Below are 16,661 nucleotides of genomic sequence, written 5' to 3' on the forward strand. Positions count from 1 at the left end.
TCAGCCGCGATTGGCTGAGCATAACTGTGCTCAGCCAATCGTGACTGAGCAACTGATGACGCGGCCGAGGAAGCAAAGAGAATTACAAAAGTGGTTGAGTGGCAAGAAGAACATAATAAAAAACAGTTTAGTCAGGGAACAATGGTCGAGTTTGTATCGAGGAACAAGAGCACTTCTTCTAAAGAGTGACGATTGTTCATGGTAGCTACAGTATGTGTGTTAGAAATTTCTATATGAAAATACATAAAACCAGACATGCTCGAACATTTGGATTGTCCTTTGTGGGTGCATTGATTACAGGAATAAAGACCTTAAAGGGCAACTCGGGACAAAATGTATTTTTTAATATGTTATTTCATAAGCAAAGTTAGACAAATTCCCAATGTACACCAATTATGGGAAATGCATATATACTGCTATTTCCCTAAATTTAGTAGATCAGGCAGGCTTCAATTTCTTTAAAAAAATGTGACATCACGACCCGGTCTATACCTGAAGGTCCAGCAGGGGGCGCAGTATATGTTTATCATTTTTTACATGTAATTTCTACATATACTGCGCCTCCTGTTGGACCTTTCACGTATAGACCGGTTCGTGACGTCATGTGTTTTTTAGAGAAATTTAAGCCTGCCTGATCTACTAAATTGTGGTAAATAGCAGTATATGGGCATTTCCCATAATTTGTGTACATTAGGAATTTGTCTAACTTTCCTTCTGTTAAGTTGTCCTTTAAATGGGAGGAAGGGGGGGGGGGGATATATTATTATCATGTACCACTTCCAAAAAGATGCCATTGGAAAATCCCTACTAGAAGGTCATTTATATGATGCTGTTAGGAACATATTAGAGTAATATGTAACTCCTAAAGGGACAGCATTGTGTACACTAAATTTGCAGCTGATGTCGAGCAGGGATTCACAACAGCGGGCATCAGTAATGGACTACAGAGACTGTGTGCATTGTACAGTGTTCTAGACGGAAAGACGCAGCCCAGAGACACAGCAAGAGGCCTGAAGGCCTGCTAACTCCCTCTGAGGCAATATACTGGGAGCAGCATCACCTTTACAGAGTATCCAGAGTCCCAACAGGTTATCCACAGAAAACTACTTTGACTCTAAGGAATATTTCACCTTCTACTCCATTTGACTCCCTACATGATCACACTGCCTCCTATAGCTGGATCTTGGTATTACGCTAGAGTTGTGAGTGAGTAGATCTTCCACCAATGCCCATAGATTGGGCTGTGTTATTGTATTACTGCAGCCATTTTGAATTGTGTGTTCTCTGCTGTTGGTGTGCTAGTTGTTACCTGTAGAAACAAAAAGTCAAGGATCCACTGGACTGCCACGTGCGATGGTGTAAGGAGTGTAAGGGACCACTGGTGTTCACCAGAGCCCGCTGCAAGGCAGTATGGGCTTGCTGTGGCAAGCAACCCCCAGGACAACATAGGCAGGTCAGTCTGCAGGAATACAGTAGGAAATGCAAGCAGTGTTCACGTAGGGAACACATGGGCAGGCAAACAAGCTGGGACCACAGTGCAGAGGCTCCAACGAGGGAGCCATGACGCAGCTGGGGTTTCTTAGAGACAGGCTGCAGAGTGCAACCAATTGGGGCGCACTGGATCTTTAAATCTGAATGAGTTGCTGTAGTAGGAGGTCGGGGACAGTGAGTGTGGCAGCAGCCTGGGGCACAGACTGCCGCAGACATGACCCCCGTAATATTGAAGCCCATCATCAACATCTGTGGGTCGCAGTTCTTCGCATTTGGTGGAAACTCTTTGTTAGCCCTTAGTTTTGCACTTTTGCACACCAATGTTTATTATACTATGAGAATTTTGTGTGTTGTTACCTCAGCCACGCCTGGCATACAGCCCCATTTCTTACCACTAGGGGTTTAATCATACAATATTCTACTTGTATGTCATGTGTTTTACTTTTCCATCTCTTTGTTTCTTCTGCTTAAAACATCACCACTCAATCTCCTAAAAGTCTTCCAAAATTGTTTTTTGTATTGAGCTTAGGTGAGGTTTCCGGAGTCGACCCCTGGCAGAAGAAGAAGACCATTCCTTCAGAGCTCCCAGATATATTTTGGGTGGAGGCACCATGCTTTAGTAAACAGCCTGCTCACAGGGTGCTACAAATAGAACAGAGTATCTTATCCTGTAACTACTGTTTTCTAAATTCCACCTTTTGATTTGAAGGTAACCTGGAAGAGCTGGATAAACAAGGTGAAAAGCTCTAGATTAGAAATCCTATAATCAAATAGTCTATTTGGGTATTTTCACTTGCCAGGAGAGAATACTAGGACCTCTTATCAATCATGCTAAAGAGTGTCTGTCTCTGGAGGGCCTGACCATGATTATACAGACAGCCGGCTGATTTCAGGATGGACATTGTAATACCTCATTTCCCCTGTGGTGGCACTGCAGAAAAACTAAATACCTACTGAAATATTCTTCTGCAAATCTGATCATCTGATCAAATAGCTGATCATTGAGGGTTCAAGCAACGTAACTTTGTGTGATCAGCCCAAGTTTTAGGGACCCTTCCAATAAAACAGCATTGCCTAATCAGACAACTCACCATGCATCTTGCTGTAATCTATGGATTTCCGTCTCCAGAAATAGCTCTTGATATGTTCACTGGCCAGTTCTCACGTCTTATGTGAATAAACAAATCTACCTAGTAACAAAACATCCCTGATCCTGAGGTTTGGCCCCCGTCCCAAGTAGCTTTACAGTTACAATTTCGAGTGCCATTTCCCGTCTATACGTTGACTTTGGAGTGGGCTCAACCAGACGGAGTGCTCTATCTGCACATTCATACCCTCGGCCATTAAGACGCTTTAGTACATATTTGCACATACTTCACGCTAAAGATCATAATCTGGACTATTTCTCCGCTGTGGCAATAAACACACAAATATCTCTGTCTTCATGACATCATATCTCAGCGCCAAGCCCTGTGCAAACAACTCTTGGGAACAATCTCTCTTGTACAAAGCATAGAATTAGCCGAGGCGTTGACTTTATGGAGCATGAATAAATATATATCTGTATCTGGAGTGACAGGGAACATGACATGTGCCTGAAGTACAATGTGAGTCACGAACTATAGGAAGACGATGACACGCTATTGTTCACGGTGGTTGCGCTTCTGTTGCAACAATGGAGAAAATTTGGCTTGTTACCCAATTCCTCTGGGGTGGACAAATGGAAAATTCCTGCAGGATGGACATCGCTTCAACATGTGATTATGCCTAATGGTCTAGAAGTGAAAGAGTATGTGCATATGCTTAGAAGGTCCCAGGAACTCTTAAACTGGTGATAAAAGAAATAAAATGCTGGAACTAGTGAGAAAAAGAAATAAAACCATACTTGCCTACCCTGTCCCCTAAAGGTCCCAGTGCATCTTCTGTTGTCCCCTGATGTGCATCAAAAGAGATGTAGAAACAGGACCTTCCCAGTCAGCCAATCAATGGCTAAGATGAGACAACACTTTGGCCTCTAATTGGCTGAGCTGGAAGGTCCTACTTCTACAACTTATCTTTGAAGCAGGCAAAAGGGACGAGCATTAGGGCAAAAACAGGAGCTTCAGCAGGACCTGTGGTGGAGGACTGGGGTAGGTACTTTAAGTATATCCTTTTGTTTGTTTTTTTCCCACCAGTATCAATTAAAAAAATTGTGGAACATGTAATTACCACTTCAATGGGGCTTAAAGGGGTACACCATACCGGTAGGTATTTTTGAGGATCACCGGGAGGGGGTGGAAATTGAAGCCAGAGGTTACTTACCTCCCCCGTTCCAGCGCCGGTGCCCGGATCCCTCCTGCCCGGGACTCCCGTCCTGCGGCCGCTTCCTGATCAGAGCTGACGCATGAGACATGATGTCTCAAGGCAACTCTGCCAATCAGCGGTCATAGCCTCGGCCATCACAAGCAGGATATACACCTGCCCCCTCCCATTTTGAAAGGTTTTCCTCTAAGACATAAAAAAATGCAAGACTTGAGTGTGAGTAGAAAAAAACTTGAGTTGTTTTCTGCACCCTGCACAACCCCTTTAATGCTGACTCCTCCTACATGCACCCAATGGCCCCTATGGTAGGTAGTTTTTTTTATTTTAAGTTGTTCTATAAGGGGGGCATGTTTTTTTTGTACAATGAGTATTGGCGTACATTAATTATTAATTTTTGGGGCAAGAAATTGAAAAAAAAAAAACCTACAATTTCTCCATTGTTTTTTGGGATTTAGTTTCTATCTTATCTTCTGACTTCTTCTTCTGCCATACCAAATTTATATGGTTTATATGGTCTAATTTTGGTGTGGCATAGGACTCTTTAATCACTTTATTTTTGGAGGCCAGATGAACAAACACAGCTATTCTGCCATTGTTTATTCTTCTTTTTATAACTTTATTTACTGTGCGAGGTAGATAACAAGTAAATTTTATAGTATGATTCATCATGGATGTGTTGATACCAGTTATGTGTAGTTTTTTTTTATTTAGTTGAACAGTAGTGTAGTTGTGTAGTTGAACAGTAGAAGGACTGTGCCCACAGCTCACCTTATCTCACTGTCTTTGACCTAAAGAAATTTTTGGAAATTGTTTTATATTACGAATCCAAAGTGCCCCTGAGATTCTGCATGTCAAAATTTTATTCAGTTGAGGTCTGGTTGTTCAGACCCAAACTGATCCGGGAGAATCGCCCTGCTAAGCACTTCCTGCTTGGTGGTTGTCGATGTGAGACACAAGGTGGAAAACCTCTTCATTTTTTTAAAACCAAAGAAATATTTCTTGTCAATTCTCGTCATTTAGTGCAGAAATAATTTAATTGAATTTACATTATTGAAATAAATAGATTGCAGCTCGTTGTAATGATACATAGCCAGCTATATAAGTCATGGAGGATGATAGATAACATATTTACATTTAACGTCTATACAAGAAGCAACCAAGCACATTGGTAATGTCTGCCCGCACTCAGCCCAGCTCAGTCTGGCAACAAGGTCAACAGAATATATGTACAAGACTCCATAATAAAAGTCATATGCAGGTTCTAGATATAAAATTTTTGTTTTTCCAGGAAAAAAAAAGTGGGTCTGTTAGATGATGGTTTACATGACATGGCTGCCATGTATTGGTTGGTATCAGGGCTGTATTGTGGATGTAGGAAAAGAAGGCCCATTCGAGCCATGTTAAGGTTGATGGTGGCCTACCGGGAAATTTTTTGCTTGAGACAACCATCTCACCTCTTCGTATGACCTCATATTGCACCTACTAGGAGGGTTGTATGCAGGGATCCTCCAGTTAAATCAGTGGGAAGTATAGAGACAGGAAGAACCAATGTAGAGACAGGAAGAACCAACCAGCCATCATGGTGTGTAGATGGGGATGTCAACTAGGTCAACATTGATGTAGAACCCCCATGATACCTCTCTCTAATCCATGCCTGGGCCCCTTATGAATAAAGGATCCCCAATAGTATGCTGGACATTGGGGATTACCCATTGGGATCATTTTAGGGGCCTAAATATACAGAGATTATTGATAGAGGAGGTGGGTTGGGGTCAGTAATAGATTTCAGCCCAGTAGCCTCAAATTCTTGGGCTTGACCCTCTGTCTCTTTATGCCAAATGGAGGCCCTCCAGTGGTACAAGTGGCATTAAATATTTTTAGCCATGCCCATTTCACTCAACACTTTGAGTACCGTTGAGTGACCAATTGCCCTTTTACTATTTCCATCTGCTGGAAGTTTGTTCCAAGCATCTACTACTCTTTCAGTAAAGTGTGGACTGCACACAAGTAAGAGCAATGGATTAACAGCAGTCCAAAATCCAATGAAGTTTTAAAGAAAGCAAGAGAGTCCAAAATGTCCCTCCTGGGTTCCACCTATTTGTGGCTTTTTGTCCCGGAAGAAGAAAAAAAAATTAAAATATAAAGCAATGTTTGTATTTCATTTGCACTGTTTTTCTCCTTGTTTTTGCCACCACAGTTGGTTCTTAAGTTTTAGGAGTTTTATAAGGTGACAATGGTTAAAAAGGATTCAGAAACTCTTCATTCACCACATACACTGTGGGCCGCCTTCTTCTTCTACATAAGCGAGCAATCTGGAAATAAAGGGGAAAGTCCACTTCAGATTTAATATTTATGTCAGATCTAATAGTGTTAAGCTTTACTGAAATGTTGACTAGACGTCAAAAGTTTTGATCGCATCCGGTCTCGATCTTGAGACCAGCTGTGATTGTGAGTAATGGCCGGGTGAAGAGCACGGCACATGATATGACTGATGTGCTCCATCGGTGAATCACCGATCCCACACAGATTGTTTGACTCTTTGCCCACTTGTCTATGCTGCTCCTAGCTCCAGATGGCACCTGCCCAGGAAACGAAACTACATCTCCCAGCATGCATTGCATCTCAGAACCAACTGCCAGGTATTCACCCCTGTTTTGTAGTATCTGCCCACCACTGGCTCTATCTGCTTCTGCTTTGCACAGTAAACCCAGAATCTATGGGGGAGATTTATCAAACATGGTGTAAAGTGAAACTGGTTCAGTTGCTCCTAGCAACCAATCAGATCCCACCTTTCATTTTCCAAAGAGTCTTTGAGGAATGAGAGGTGTATTCTGATTGGTTGCTAGGGGCAACTGAGCCAGTTTCACTTTACACCATGCTTAATAAATCTCCCCCTATATGACTATCTATCTATCTATCTATCTATCTATCTATCTATCTATCTATCTACATTAGAGAGCTGAAACAACCGTGTTTCCTTTCCCCTATACTACTCAGGATAGGCTGATGTTTCCCTGCCCTCAACCAGGTGATCACCAGGTGATTTCAGTCGTGCGTGGGGTTAAAGATCATGTGTTACAGCTTGCCTGCCAACGGAAGAGTCAGAGATGACGTGACCTGGGTCTCAAAAGGGAGGGGGGGGGGACAGAGGAGTGGAGACAGAATGGATCAGGAAGTGGGGATTTTCTGCAGCTTTAGGGAGTCAGGATGTGCTGCAGGCAAATGGCCCAATTTATGTAATAGAAATCTATTACACACAAGTTTAGATTATGGGTGGGGATTGACGAGGGGTTAAATCTTTCTTAACAGGAGTTCCCCTTAAAGTATAAAACTTTGTTACAAATTGGATGTACCGTTTCCCTTTATTAAAATTTTTACAGGGTGTGTTTAATCTTGCTACCATTTTCTTTTTATAGCTCTACCCTCACAGTTGGCTTGTTGTTTGTCATTATACTTACTGAGTAGGCGACGCAGGAAAGACAGACGAGGCACAGGATCACTGCCAGGCAAATGAGAATGATGCCCCAAAATGGAAGACCAGAACCTCCTTGTGCAGCCTGGTTTGTACCTGGTAGAAACACATGGATAAAATAACAAGGTTTTTTTGGGGGTCAGTATAATTACAACTATCCCCGATTTATATAGCTTTTGTTTTATTTTACTATTTTTAAAAACTTAAATGGGCACTGTCATTAACTACAACTTTGCATATTCTCACAGAAGCATCAATATCTAACGTATTTGTAACTCACTTCATTTAAAAAAAAAATTTCTGTGTGAGATTCAGTTATAGCATTAGGTGTCACTGTTTTGCCCCCCACTGCCGGTTGTCAATGAATGAACATAAATAATTATAGCAATTTAGACAGTAACCAGGAAGTGAGGGAGGGAGATTAGAAGCTCTGCTCCCATGCAGTCAATCACAGTGCAGGGAGAGCGCGACAGACAGAGAAGCACATTAGATAATCTCCTGATCTAACCCTATAAACTTTGTGTATATGATTGTGACATCTAAAATTTCATTTTATTTTTACAGTATAAATAAATTTATGCTTATATTGAGAAATAACTTTGTTTTATGTTTTCCAAATGCAATTTTGCAGCAAAATCACCAAAATTCTTGCTAAAATGGCATAATTTTGTACCGCATATTGTCGGAAAAAAAATGACACAATTTTTTTCCACATTGGTGCACATTTCTCTAACTGTAAATTCATGGTCAAAAACTATGCATTATTTCAGTGATCGGTGCAAATTTTTTCCAAAAATGCACAATTTCTTCTAAAATTGTGCAATTTCTTGGTAAAAAAAAAGTACACATTTTTCTAATGATTGGTGCAACTTTTAACAGAATTGTGTGATTTTTTTTTAACTGCAAATTTGCGATAATAAATTACGCAGTTTTGCGATTGGAACAGTTGTTACAAAAATTGCAACATTTTTTACAGCTAATTTATGGTAAAAAAAAAATAAAAAAACGACATTATTTTTACTGCATTTGGCACAAATCCGGCTAAAATAGAACCTTTTTTTTTTAGAAAAATCTGCACCAATCACAGAAAAATTTATGATTTTTTTTACTGCAAATTTCATGCTACATAGCATTAATCAGTTCGATCAGCACTCTGCTAGTAGAGCCTGCCCAAGACAGACTATATTGACAGAGCCAACATGACCCTCACAGAGGCATACGAAAGATCATGCTGCAGGTGTGCTGATTATTCCATCAACACCTGCAGCAGCTGTAAGTTTGCAATCACTATTGATCACAGCATTTAAAGGGTTAAATGACCAACATCAGCAGGATCACTGATGTCAGTCATTAGTAGCAGGTGTACATAGCGTGGGCTCAGGGCTCATATTCCTTGTCGATATCCAACTCTAGGGAAATCTAAAAAGTCAATCCAGGTAGGGGGTGGGGGGAACATAATAAATAACTCATACTTACCTGTCCCTGAGCCCCTGGCAGAACAGCACCACTGCTCATGGACCCTGCCAGGCTTCTCACAGAAAAGGCAGCTTAGCCAGTATGGGACTGAGGTGGGACACCACAGCAGTCACTGACTAGCTGAGCGGGTAATTCCTGCTGGGAGAAACTGGAGACCGTCAGTGGTCAGTGAGCTTCCACCTCCTGTCTGCAAGGGATTTCTAGATTTGGCCGGAGAGCTTCTTTAACCCTTTCATGACAATGGGTCATTGGTGCATCAATACCCAGGTTGTTTTAGGACATCAGCTTATGGGATCATAATGATCCCCTAAGCTTATGTCCCTGTGTCTGCCCCCTCTCCTCTGTCCCCTGCCGCTGTTATAATCTTGTGACAGCGGCAGGGGAGAGAGGGGAGGGGGCAAAGCTCACGGATGCACGCCCCGGCTATCACTGATAGCCAGGACCCGCCGCGGATGACACAGGCGCAGCTCCTGCGTCTGTGTCATCCTGCGGCGTTAATTAACATTATTTTTTTATATGTTACTTATAAAAGATACTACTCATAACAGTGCCATAAGGTTTCATTGGGGTTTGCATTGATGAAACCTATTTTCAACTGTTTAATAAATGAACATATATTAGTAAATAGTTTTTTTTACTATCTCTCTGTGGTCTTTAATGCTTTTCTTCTACTTCTGATACAAACTGCTCTGGTGTCTCCAATGCCCTATTTCCTGTCTAGGATATATCCAATAACAGACTTCCGTTTCCTTCTGTACACTCTAGCAGTAGTTCAGCGAACTCTATCTTCCTCCGACTATGTGGGATTCTCCTGTGGATGTAGTGGGTGGAGACAGTTGGCTGAATTCACAGCTAGATTGTACAGCAAGAACGGGAAGTTCATTACACTGGAAAGTTCATTACACTAGACAGAAAATGGGTCAATGAATACATAACGATAATCTGCATCAGAAGCAGAGGAAAGAGTGAAAGACCACATAAATATAACAAAGATAACTTTATTTAACAATATACTTTTCACTTGTACAATTGAAAATAAGTTTTTTTTTAATTGGAAAATCCCTTTAAAAGCATTAAAACATCACATGTCTATAAACTTACTTGATGAATTTATAATGGTCGGAGTGGTTTTAGTAGCTGTAGTCGTAGATTTCTCATTGGTTGTCTTGGTGGTACTTGTTCTGATTGGAGATGTTATAGTAGTTGTAGTTTCCTGAGTGGTGGTAGCTGTTGTGGGTGGAGTAGTTGTAGTTGGCTCAGTGGTGGTAGTTGTGGGTGGAGTAGTTGTAAGTGGCTGAGGGGTGGTAGTTGTGGGTGAAGTAGTTGTAGTTTGCTCAGTGGTGGTAATTGTGGTTGGAGAAGTTGTAGTTTGCTCAGTGGTGGTAGTTGTGGGTGGAGTAGTTGTAGTTTGCTCAGTGGTGGTAGTTGTGGTTGGAGTAGTTGTAGTTTGCTCAGTGGTGGTAGTTGTGGCTGGAGTAGTTGTAAGAGGCTGAGGGGTGGTAGTTAAGGTTGGAGTAGTTGTAGTTTGCTCAGTGGTGGTAGTTGTGGGTGGAGTAGTTGTAGTTGTCTCAGTGGTGGTAGTTGTGGGTGGAGTAGTTGTAGTTGTCTCAGTGGTGGTAGTTGCGGGTGGAGTAGTTGTAAGTGGCTGAGGGGTGGTAGTTGTGGTTGGAGTAGTTGTAGTTTGCCCAGTGGTGGTAGTTGTGGGGGGAGTAGTTGTAGTTTGCTCAGTGGTGGTAGTTGTGGGTGGAGTAGTTGTAGTTGTCTCAGTGGTGGTAGTTGTGGGTGGAGTAGTTGTAGTTTGCTCAGTGGTGGTAGTTGTGGCTGGAGTAGTTGTAGTTTGCTCAGTGGTGGTAGTTGTGGGTGGAGTAGTTGTAAGAGGCTGAGGGGTGGTAATTGTGGTTGGAGTAGTTGTAAGAGGCTGAGGGGTGGTAGTTAAGGTTGGAGTAGTTGTAGTTTGCTCAGTGGTGGTAGTTGTGGGTGGAGTAGTTGTAGTTGTCTCAGTGGTGGTAGTTGTGGGTGGAGTAGTTGTAGTTGTCTCAGTGGTGGTAGTTGTGAGTGGAGTAGTTGTAGTTTGCTCAGTGGTGGTAGTTGTGGGTGGAGTAGTTGTAGTTTGCTCAGTGGTGGTAGTTGGGGGTGGAGTAGTTGTAGTTTTCTCAGTGGTGGTAGTTGTGGGTGGAGTAGTTGTAGTTTGCTCAGTGGTGGTAGTTGTGAGTGGAGTAGTTGTAGTTGTCTCAGTGGTGGTAGTTGTGAGTGGAGTAGTTGTAGTTGTCTCAGTGGTGGTAGTTGTGGGTGGAGTAGTTGTAGTTGTCTCAGTGGTGGTAGTTGTGGGTGGAGTAGTTGTAGTTGTCTCAGTGGTGGTAGTTGTGGGTGGAGTAGTTGTAGTTGTCTCAGTGGTGGTAGTTGTGGGTGGAGTAGTTGTAGTTGTCTCAGTGGTGGTAGTTGTGGGTGGAGTAGTTGTGAGTGGAGTAGTTGTAGTTGGCTCAGTGGTGGTAGTTGTGAGTGGAGTAGTTGTAGTTGTCTCAGTGGTGGTAGTTGTGGGTGGAGTAGTTGTAGTTGTCTCAGTGGTGGTAGTTGTGGGTGGAGTAGTTGTAGTTGTCTCAGTGGTGGTAGTTGTGGGTGGAGTAGTTGTAGTTGTCTCAGTGGTGGTAGTTGTGAGTGGAGTAGTTGTAGTTTGCTCAGTGGTGGTAGTTGTAGGTGGAGTAGTTGTGAGTGGAGTAGTTGTAGTTTGCTCAGTGGTGGTAGTTGTGGGTGGAGTAGTTGTGAGTGGAGTAGTTGTAGTTTGCTCAGTGGTGGTAGTTGTGGGTGGAGTAGTTGTAGTTTGCTCAGTGGTGGCAGTTGTGGGTGGAGTAGTTGTGAGTGGAGTAGTTGTAGTTTGCTCAGTGGTGGTAGTTGTGAGTGGAGTAGTTGTAGTTGGCTCAGTGGTGGTAGTTGTGAGTGGAGTAGTTGTAGTTGTCTTAGTGGTGGTAGTTGTGGGTGGAGTAGTTGTAGTTGTCTCAGTGGTGGTAGTTGTGGGTGGAGTAGTTGTAGTTGTCTCAGTGGTGGTAGTTGTGGGTGGAGTAGTTGTAGTTGTCTCAGTGGTGGTAGTTGTGAGTGGAGTAGTTGTAGTTTGCTCAGTGGTGGTAGTTGTGGGTGGAGTAGTTGTGAGTGGAGTAGTTGTAGTTTGCTCAGTGGTGGTAGTTGTGGGTGGAGTAGTTGTGAGTGGAGTAGTTGTAGTTTGCTCAGTGGTGGTAGTTGTGGGTGGAGTAGTTGTAGTTTGCTCAGTGGTGGTAGTTGTGAGTGGAGTAGTTGTAGTTGGCTCAGTGGTGGCAGTTGTGAGTGGAGTAGTTGTAGTTGTCTCAGTGGTGGTAGTTGTGGGTGGAGTAGTTGTAGTTTGCTCAGTGGTGGTAGTTGTGGGTGGAGTAGCTGTAGTTGTCTCAGTGGTGGTAGTTGTGGGTGGAGTAGTTGTAGTTTGCTCAGTGGTGGTAGTTGTGGGTGGAGTAGTTGTAGTTTGCTCAGTGGTGGTAGTTGTGGGTGGAGTAGTTGTGAGTGGAGTAGTTGTAGTTTGCTCAGTGGTGGTAGTTGTGGGTGGAGTAGTTGTGAGTGGAGTAGTTGTAGTTTGCTCAGTGGTGGTAGTTGTGGGTGGAGTAGTTGTAGTTGTCTCAGTGGTGGTAGTTGTGGGTGGAGTAGCTGTAGTTGGCTGAGTGGTTGCAGTTGTGTTTGGAGTAGTTGTAGTTTCAGTCAAAGCTGTCTGAGTAGTGGATGTCTCATTAGTTGTTGTCTCTGTGGTAGTTGTTCTGATTGGAGGGGTTATAACTGAATTTGTAGTATCAGCAGAAGTAGTGGATGTCCCAGGGGTGGTTGTCTGGGTGGTAGTTGTGCTTGGAGTGGTTGTAGTATCAGCAGAAGTAGTGGATGTCCCAGGGGTGGTTGTCTGGGTGGTAGTTGTGCTTGGAGTGGTTGTAGTATCAGCAGAAGTAGTGGATGTCCCAGGGGTGGTTGTCTGGGTGGTAGTTGTGCTTGGAGTGGTTGTAGTATCAGCAGAAGTAGTGGATGTCCCAGGGGTGGTTGTCTGGGTGGTAGTTGTGCTTGGAGTGGTTGTAGTATCAGCAGTAGTTGTCTGAGTGGTGGATATCTCAGTGGTTGTTGTCTGCATGGTAGTTGTTGTGTTTGGACTAATTGTAGTCTCTGTAGAACTTGCCTGAGGAGGGGATGTCTCAGGGATTGTCCGTGCCGTAGTTGTTGTCATGCTTGGAGTGGTTGTAGTATCAGCAGGAGTTGGGTGATTAGTGGACAGCTCATGGGTTGTTGTCTGGGTGGTATTTCTTTCTGCCTCTGTAGTAGCGGAGACCACGGATCGTGTCTCAGCAGTTGATGTAAGGTCAATAGTGATCGGCTCGGTCTGAGTTAGCAATAGTTGAGTAGTTGGTAAAGTAGTAGTCACTTTTGATGCTGGGCCTTCTTCTTTAGTTGGGATGTCAGCAGTTACGTTCATGGTCTCTGATGCCTGGGTTTCAGGCTGGTTTGCAGTTTGTGTAGTTTTGAAGTCTGTAGTATGTTGATCAGTAATGATGCCGGTGGTCTCAGTGTTGACTGTAGCAATGCTTTCTTCTGGTAAGGTACTTCTAACAGAGAAGTCTGTAGTATGTTGATCAGTAATGATGCCAGTGGTCTCAGTGTTGAATGTACTAATGCTTTTTTCTGGTAAGGTACTTCTAACAGAGAAGTCTGTAGTATGTTGATCAGTATTGATACCGGTGGTCTTGGTGATGAATGTAGCAAAGCTTTTTTCTGGTAAGGTACTTATAACAGAGAAGTCTGTAGCATGCTGATCAGTAATGATGCTGGTAGTCCCGGTGTTGACTGTAGTAATGCTTTTGTCCGGTAAGGTACTTTTATCAGAGAACTTTGTAGTATATTGGTCAGTAATGATGCCGGTGGTCTCAGTGTTTAATGTAGCAATGCTTTCTTCTGGTAAGGTACTTATAACAGAGAAGTCTGTAGCATGCTGATCAGTAATGATGCCGGTGGTCTCGCTGTTGACTGTAGTAAGGCTTTTTTCTGGTAAGGTACTTATAATAGAGAAGTCTGTAGTATGTTGATCAGTAATTATGTTGGTGGTCTCGCTGTTGACTGTAGTAATGCTCTCTTCTGATAAGGTACTTATAACAGAGAAGTCTGTAGTATGTTGATCAGTAATGATGCCGGTGGTCTCAGTGTTGAATGTAGCAATACTTTCTTCTGGTAAGGTACTTTTATCAAAGAACTTTGTAGTATATTCGTCAGTAATGATGCCAGTGGTCACAGTGTTAAATGTAACAATGCTTTCTTCTGGTAAGGTACTTATAATAGAGAAGTCTGTAGAAGGTTGATCAGTAATTATGTTGGTGGTTTCGGTGTTGAATGTAGCAAGGCTTTCTTCTGGTATGGTACTTATAACAGAGAAGTCTGTAGTATGTTGATCAGTAATGATGCTGGTGGTTTCGGTGTTGAATGTAGCAATGCTTTCTTCTGGTAAGGTACTTATAATAGAGAAGTCTGTAGAAAGTTGATCAGTAATTATGTTGGTGGTCTCGCTGTTGACTGTAGTAATGCTCTCTTCTGATAAGGTACTTATAACAGAGAAGTCTGTAGTATGTTGATCAGTAATGATGCCGGTGGTCTCAGTGTTGAATGTAGTAATGCTTTTTTCTGGTAAGGTACTTCTAACAGAGAAGTCTGTAGTATGTTGATCAGTAATGATGCCGGGGGTCTCAGTGTTAAATGTAACAATGCTTTCTTCTGGTAAAGTACTTATAACAGAGAAGTCTGTAGTATGTTGATCAGTAATGATGCCGGGGGTCTCAGTGTTGAATGTAGCAATACTTTCTTCTGGTAAGGTACTTTTATCAAAGAACTTTGTAGTATATTCGTCAGTAATGATGCCAGTGGTCTCAGTTTTAAATGTAGCAAGGCTTTCTTCTGGTATGGTACTTATAACAGAGAAGTCTGTAGTATGTTGATCAGTAATGATGCCGGGGGTCTCAGTGTTAAATGTAGCAATACTTTCTTCTGGTAAGGTACTTTTATCAAAGAACTTTGTAGTATATTCGTCAGTAATGATGCCAGTGGTCTCAGTGTTAAATGTAGCAAGGCTTTCTTCTGGTAAGGTACTTATAACAGAGAAGTCTGTAGAAGGTTGATCAGTAATGATGCCGGCGGTTTCGGTGTTGAATGTAGCAATGCTTTCTTCTGGTAAGGTACTTATAATAGAGAAGTCTGTAGTATGTTGATCAGTAATGATGCCGGTGGTCTCAGTGTTGAATGTAGCAATGCTTTCTTCTGGTAAGGTACTTATTACAGAGAAGTCTGTAGTATGTTGATCAGTAATGATGCCGGTGGTTTCGGTGTTGAATGTAGCAATGCTTTCTTCTGGTAAGGTACTTATTACAGAGAAGTCTGTAGTATGTTGATCAGTAATGATGCCGGTGGTCTCAGTGTTGAATGTAGCAATGCTTTCTTCTGTTAAGGTACTTATTACAGAGAAGTCTGTAGTATGTTGATCAGTAATGATGCCGGTGGTCTCAGTGTTGAATGTAGCAATGCTTTCTTCTGGTAAGGTACTTATAATAGAGAAGTCTGTAGTATGTTGATCAGTAATGATGCCGGTGGTCTCAGTGTTGAATGTAGCAATGCTTTCTTCTGGTAAGGTACTTATAATAGAGAAGTCTGTAGTATGTTGATCAGTAATGATGCCGGTGGTCTCAGTGTTGAATGTAGCAATGCTTTCTTCTGGTAAGGTACTTATTACAGAGAAGTCTGTAGCATGTTGATCAGTAATGATGCCGGTGGTCTCGGTGTTGAATGTAGCAATGCTTTCTTCTGGTAAGGTACTTATTACAGAGAAGTCTGTAGTATGTTGGTTAGTACTGATGCCAGTGTTAGTATTCTCAGTAGTCTCAGTGTTAGTATTGGGAGTGGTGACAGAAGTATTGGTTTCCCCTGGTATTTCGCTAGTACCTGCTGTGTTCTCAGGGATGGTGCCAGTTGTAGGGTTGTGTACTATTGTAGTCTCTTCAGTAGGATTGTTACTAGTAATAGGGATTACTGTTTTGCTGGTTTCATTGATAGAAATGGAATGAACTGTTTGGGTAACAGACGTGGTATGTGGAAGAGATGCTGCACTACCTGACTTGCTGGTAACTGTGAGGTTTATCGTTGAGCCGACGTTATTGGTGCTTTTGGTAATTTCATTACTAGTTGTATGTGCAGTTGTGGAGGAAGTGGTTGCAGGGTGAGTACTAGTGATAGCGGCAGTGGTCAGTTTAGGGCTGGTTAGACGAAGGGTAGTAGTATGGATCGTTCTAGAGCTTGTAGAATTATGTGATTTGGTACATTTTATATTGGGTTTCACTGTTGTTCCATCATCTCCTGTATATGATCAAAAGAAAAAAAGAAAAAAAAAGAGGATTTAGATCACCTTCAAAATAGATTTACAAACAGCCGAGACTACAGGGGGCAGCAGTGAGGAGTCAATGTCCGAACTAGAAAAAAATATATGAATAAGGGGGATATAAGGGGGATCCAGGTAATGAGGGGTTCAGATCTTCCTTTATTTCATATCATAAAGCTAAGGTTTGTAGCTATGATGTGAAATAAAGAAATATTTAACCCCTTATTTCTTTGGAGTGCTGGATCCCTCTCATTCATGGATTTCCTTTATAATTTTTTTCCTTTTACAACAGACGCTGTGGTTCTTGTTGCATGCAAAAGAAAAATACAAAAAAGAACAGAACTGGTTAAGAAAGGTGGAAGCTGAAAGGGGTATTGCCATCTTGACAAGTTATGCCCTATCCACAGTATCCATGACCTGGAGTATAACTAAGAGATAATGGGGGGGGGGGTCGTAAAACACTGAAACACCGGGTTTGACAAATATATATAATACACTTTAAAGGTGTTATCC

At 42.3% G+C, this 16,661-nt stretch overlaps 1 protein-coding gene across 1 annotated transcript; it reads right to left on the reverse strand.

The window, feature by feature from the left end:
• Nucleotides 1-4,807: 4,807 nt before the first annotated feature.
• Nucleotides 4,808-15,949, reverse strand: LOC138766522 (mucin-2-like). Its single transcript, XM_069944113.1, has 4 exons — nucleotides 15,924-15,949; nucleotides 9,842-15,810; nucleotides 7,251-7,360; nucleotides 4,808-6,104 (listed from the first exon to the last, which is right to left on the reverse strand). Exons 1-4 carry the CDS (start codon nucleotides 15,947-15,949, stop codon nucleotides 6,030-6,032), a joined length of 6,180 nt encoding a protein of 2,059 aa, XP_069800214.1. The 3' UTR covers nucleotides 4,808-6,029.
• Nucleotides 15,950-16,661: the final 712 nt, after the last annotated feature.

The sequence above is a fragment of the Dendropsophus ebraccatus genome, chromosome 10, assembly GCF_027789765.1.
Source record: "Dendropsophus ebraccatus isolate aDenEbr1 chromosome 10, aDenEbr1.pat, whole genome shotgun sequence".
Lineage (NCBI taxonomy): Eukaryota > Metazoa > Chordata > Amphibia > Anura > Hylidae > Dendropsophus > Dendropsophus ebraccatus.

What these genes read in the sequence shown, in the direction of transcription:
- LOC138766522 (XM_069944113.1), bottom strand. Translation starts at nt 15,949, where the DNA reads ATGAAATTACCAAAAGCACCAATAAC. An exon ending in TTACCAAAAGCACCAATAAC is followed by an intron (nt 15,811 to 15,923) that starts GTCGGCTCAACG and finishes CAATGAAACCAG; the next exon opens with CAAAACAGTAATCCCTATTA. An exon ending in TTTCCTGCGTCGCCTACTCA is followed by an intron (nt 6,105 to 7,250) that starts GTAAGTATAATG and finishes CTTTATTTCCAG; the next exon opens with ATTGCTCGCTTATGTAGAAG.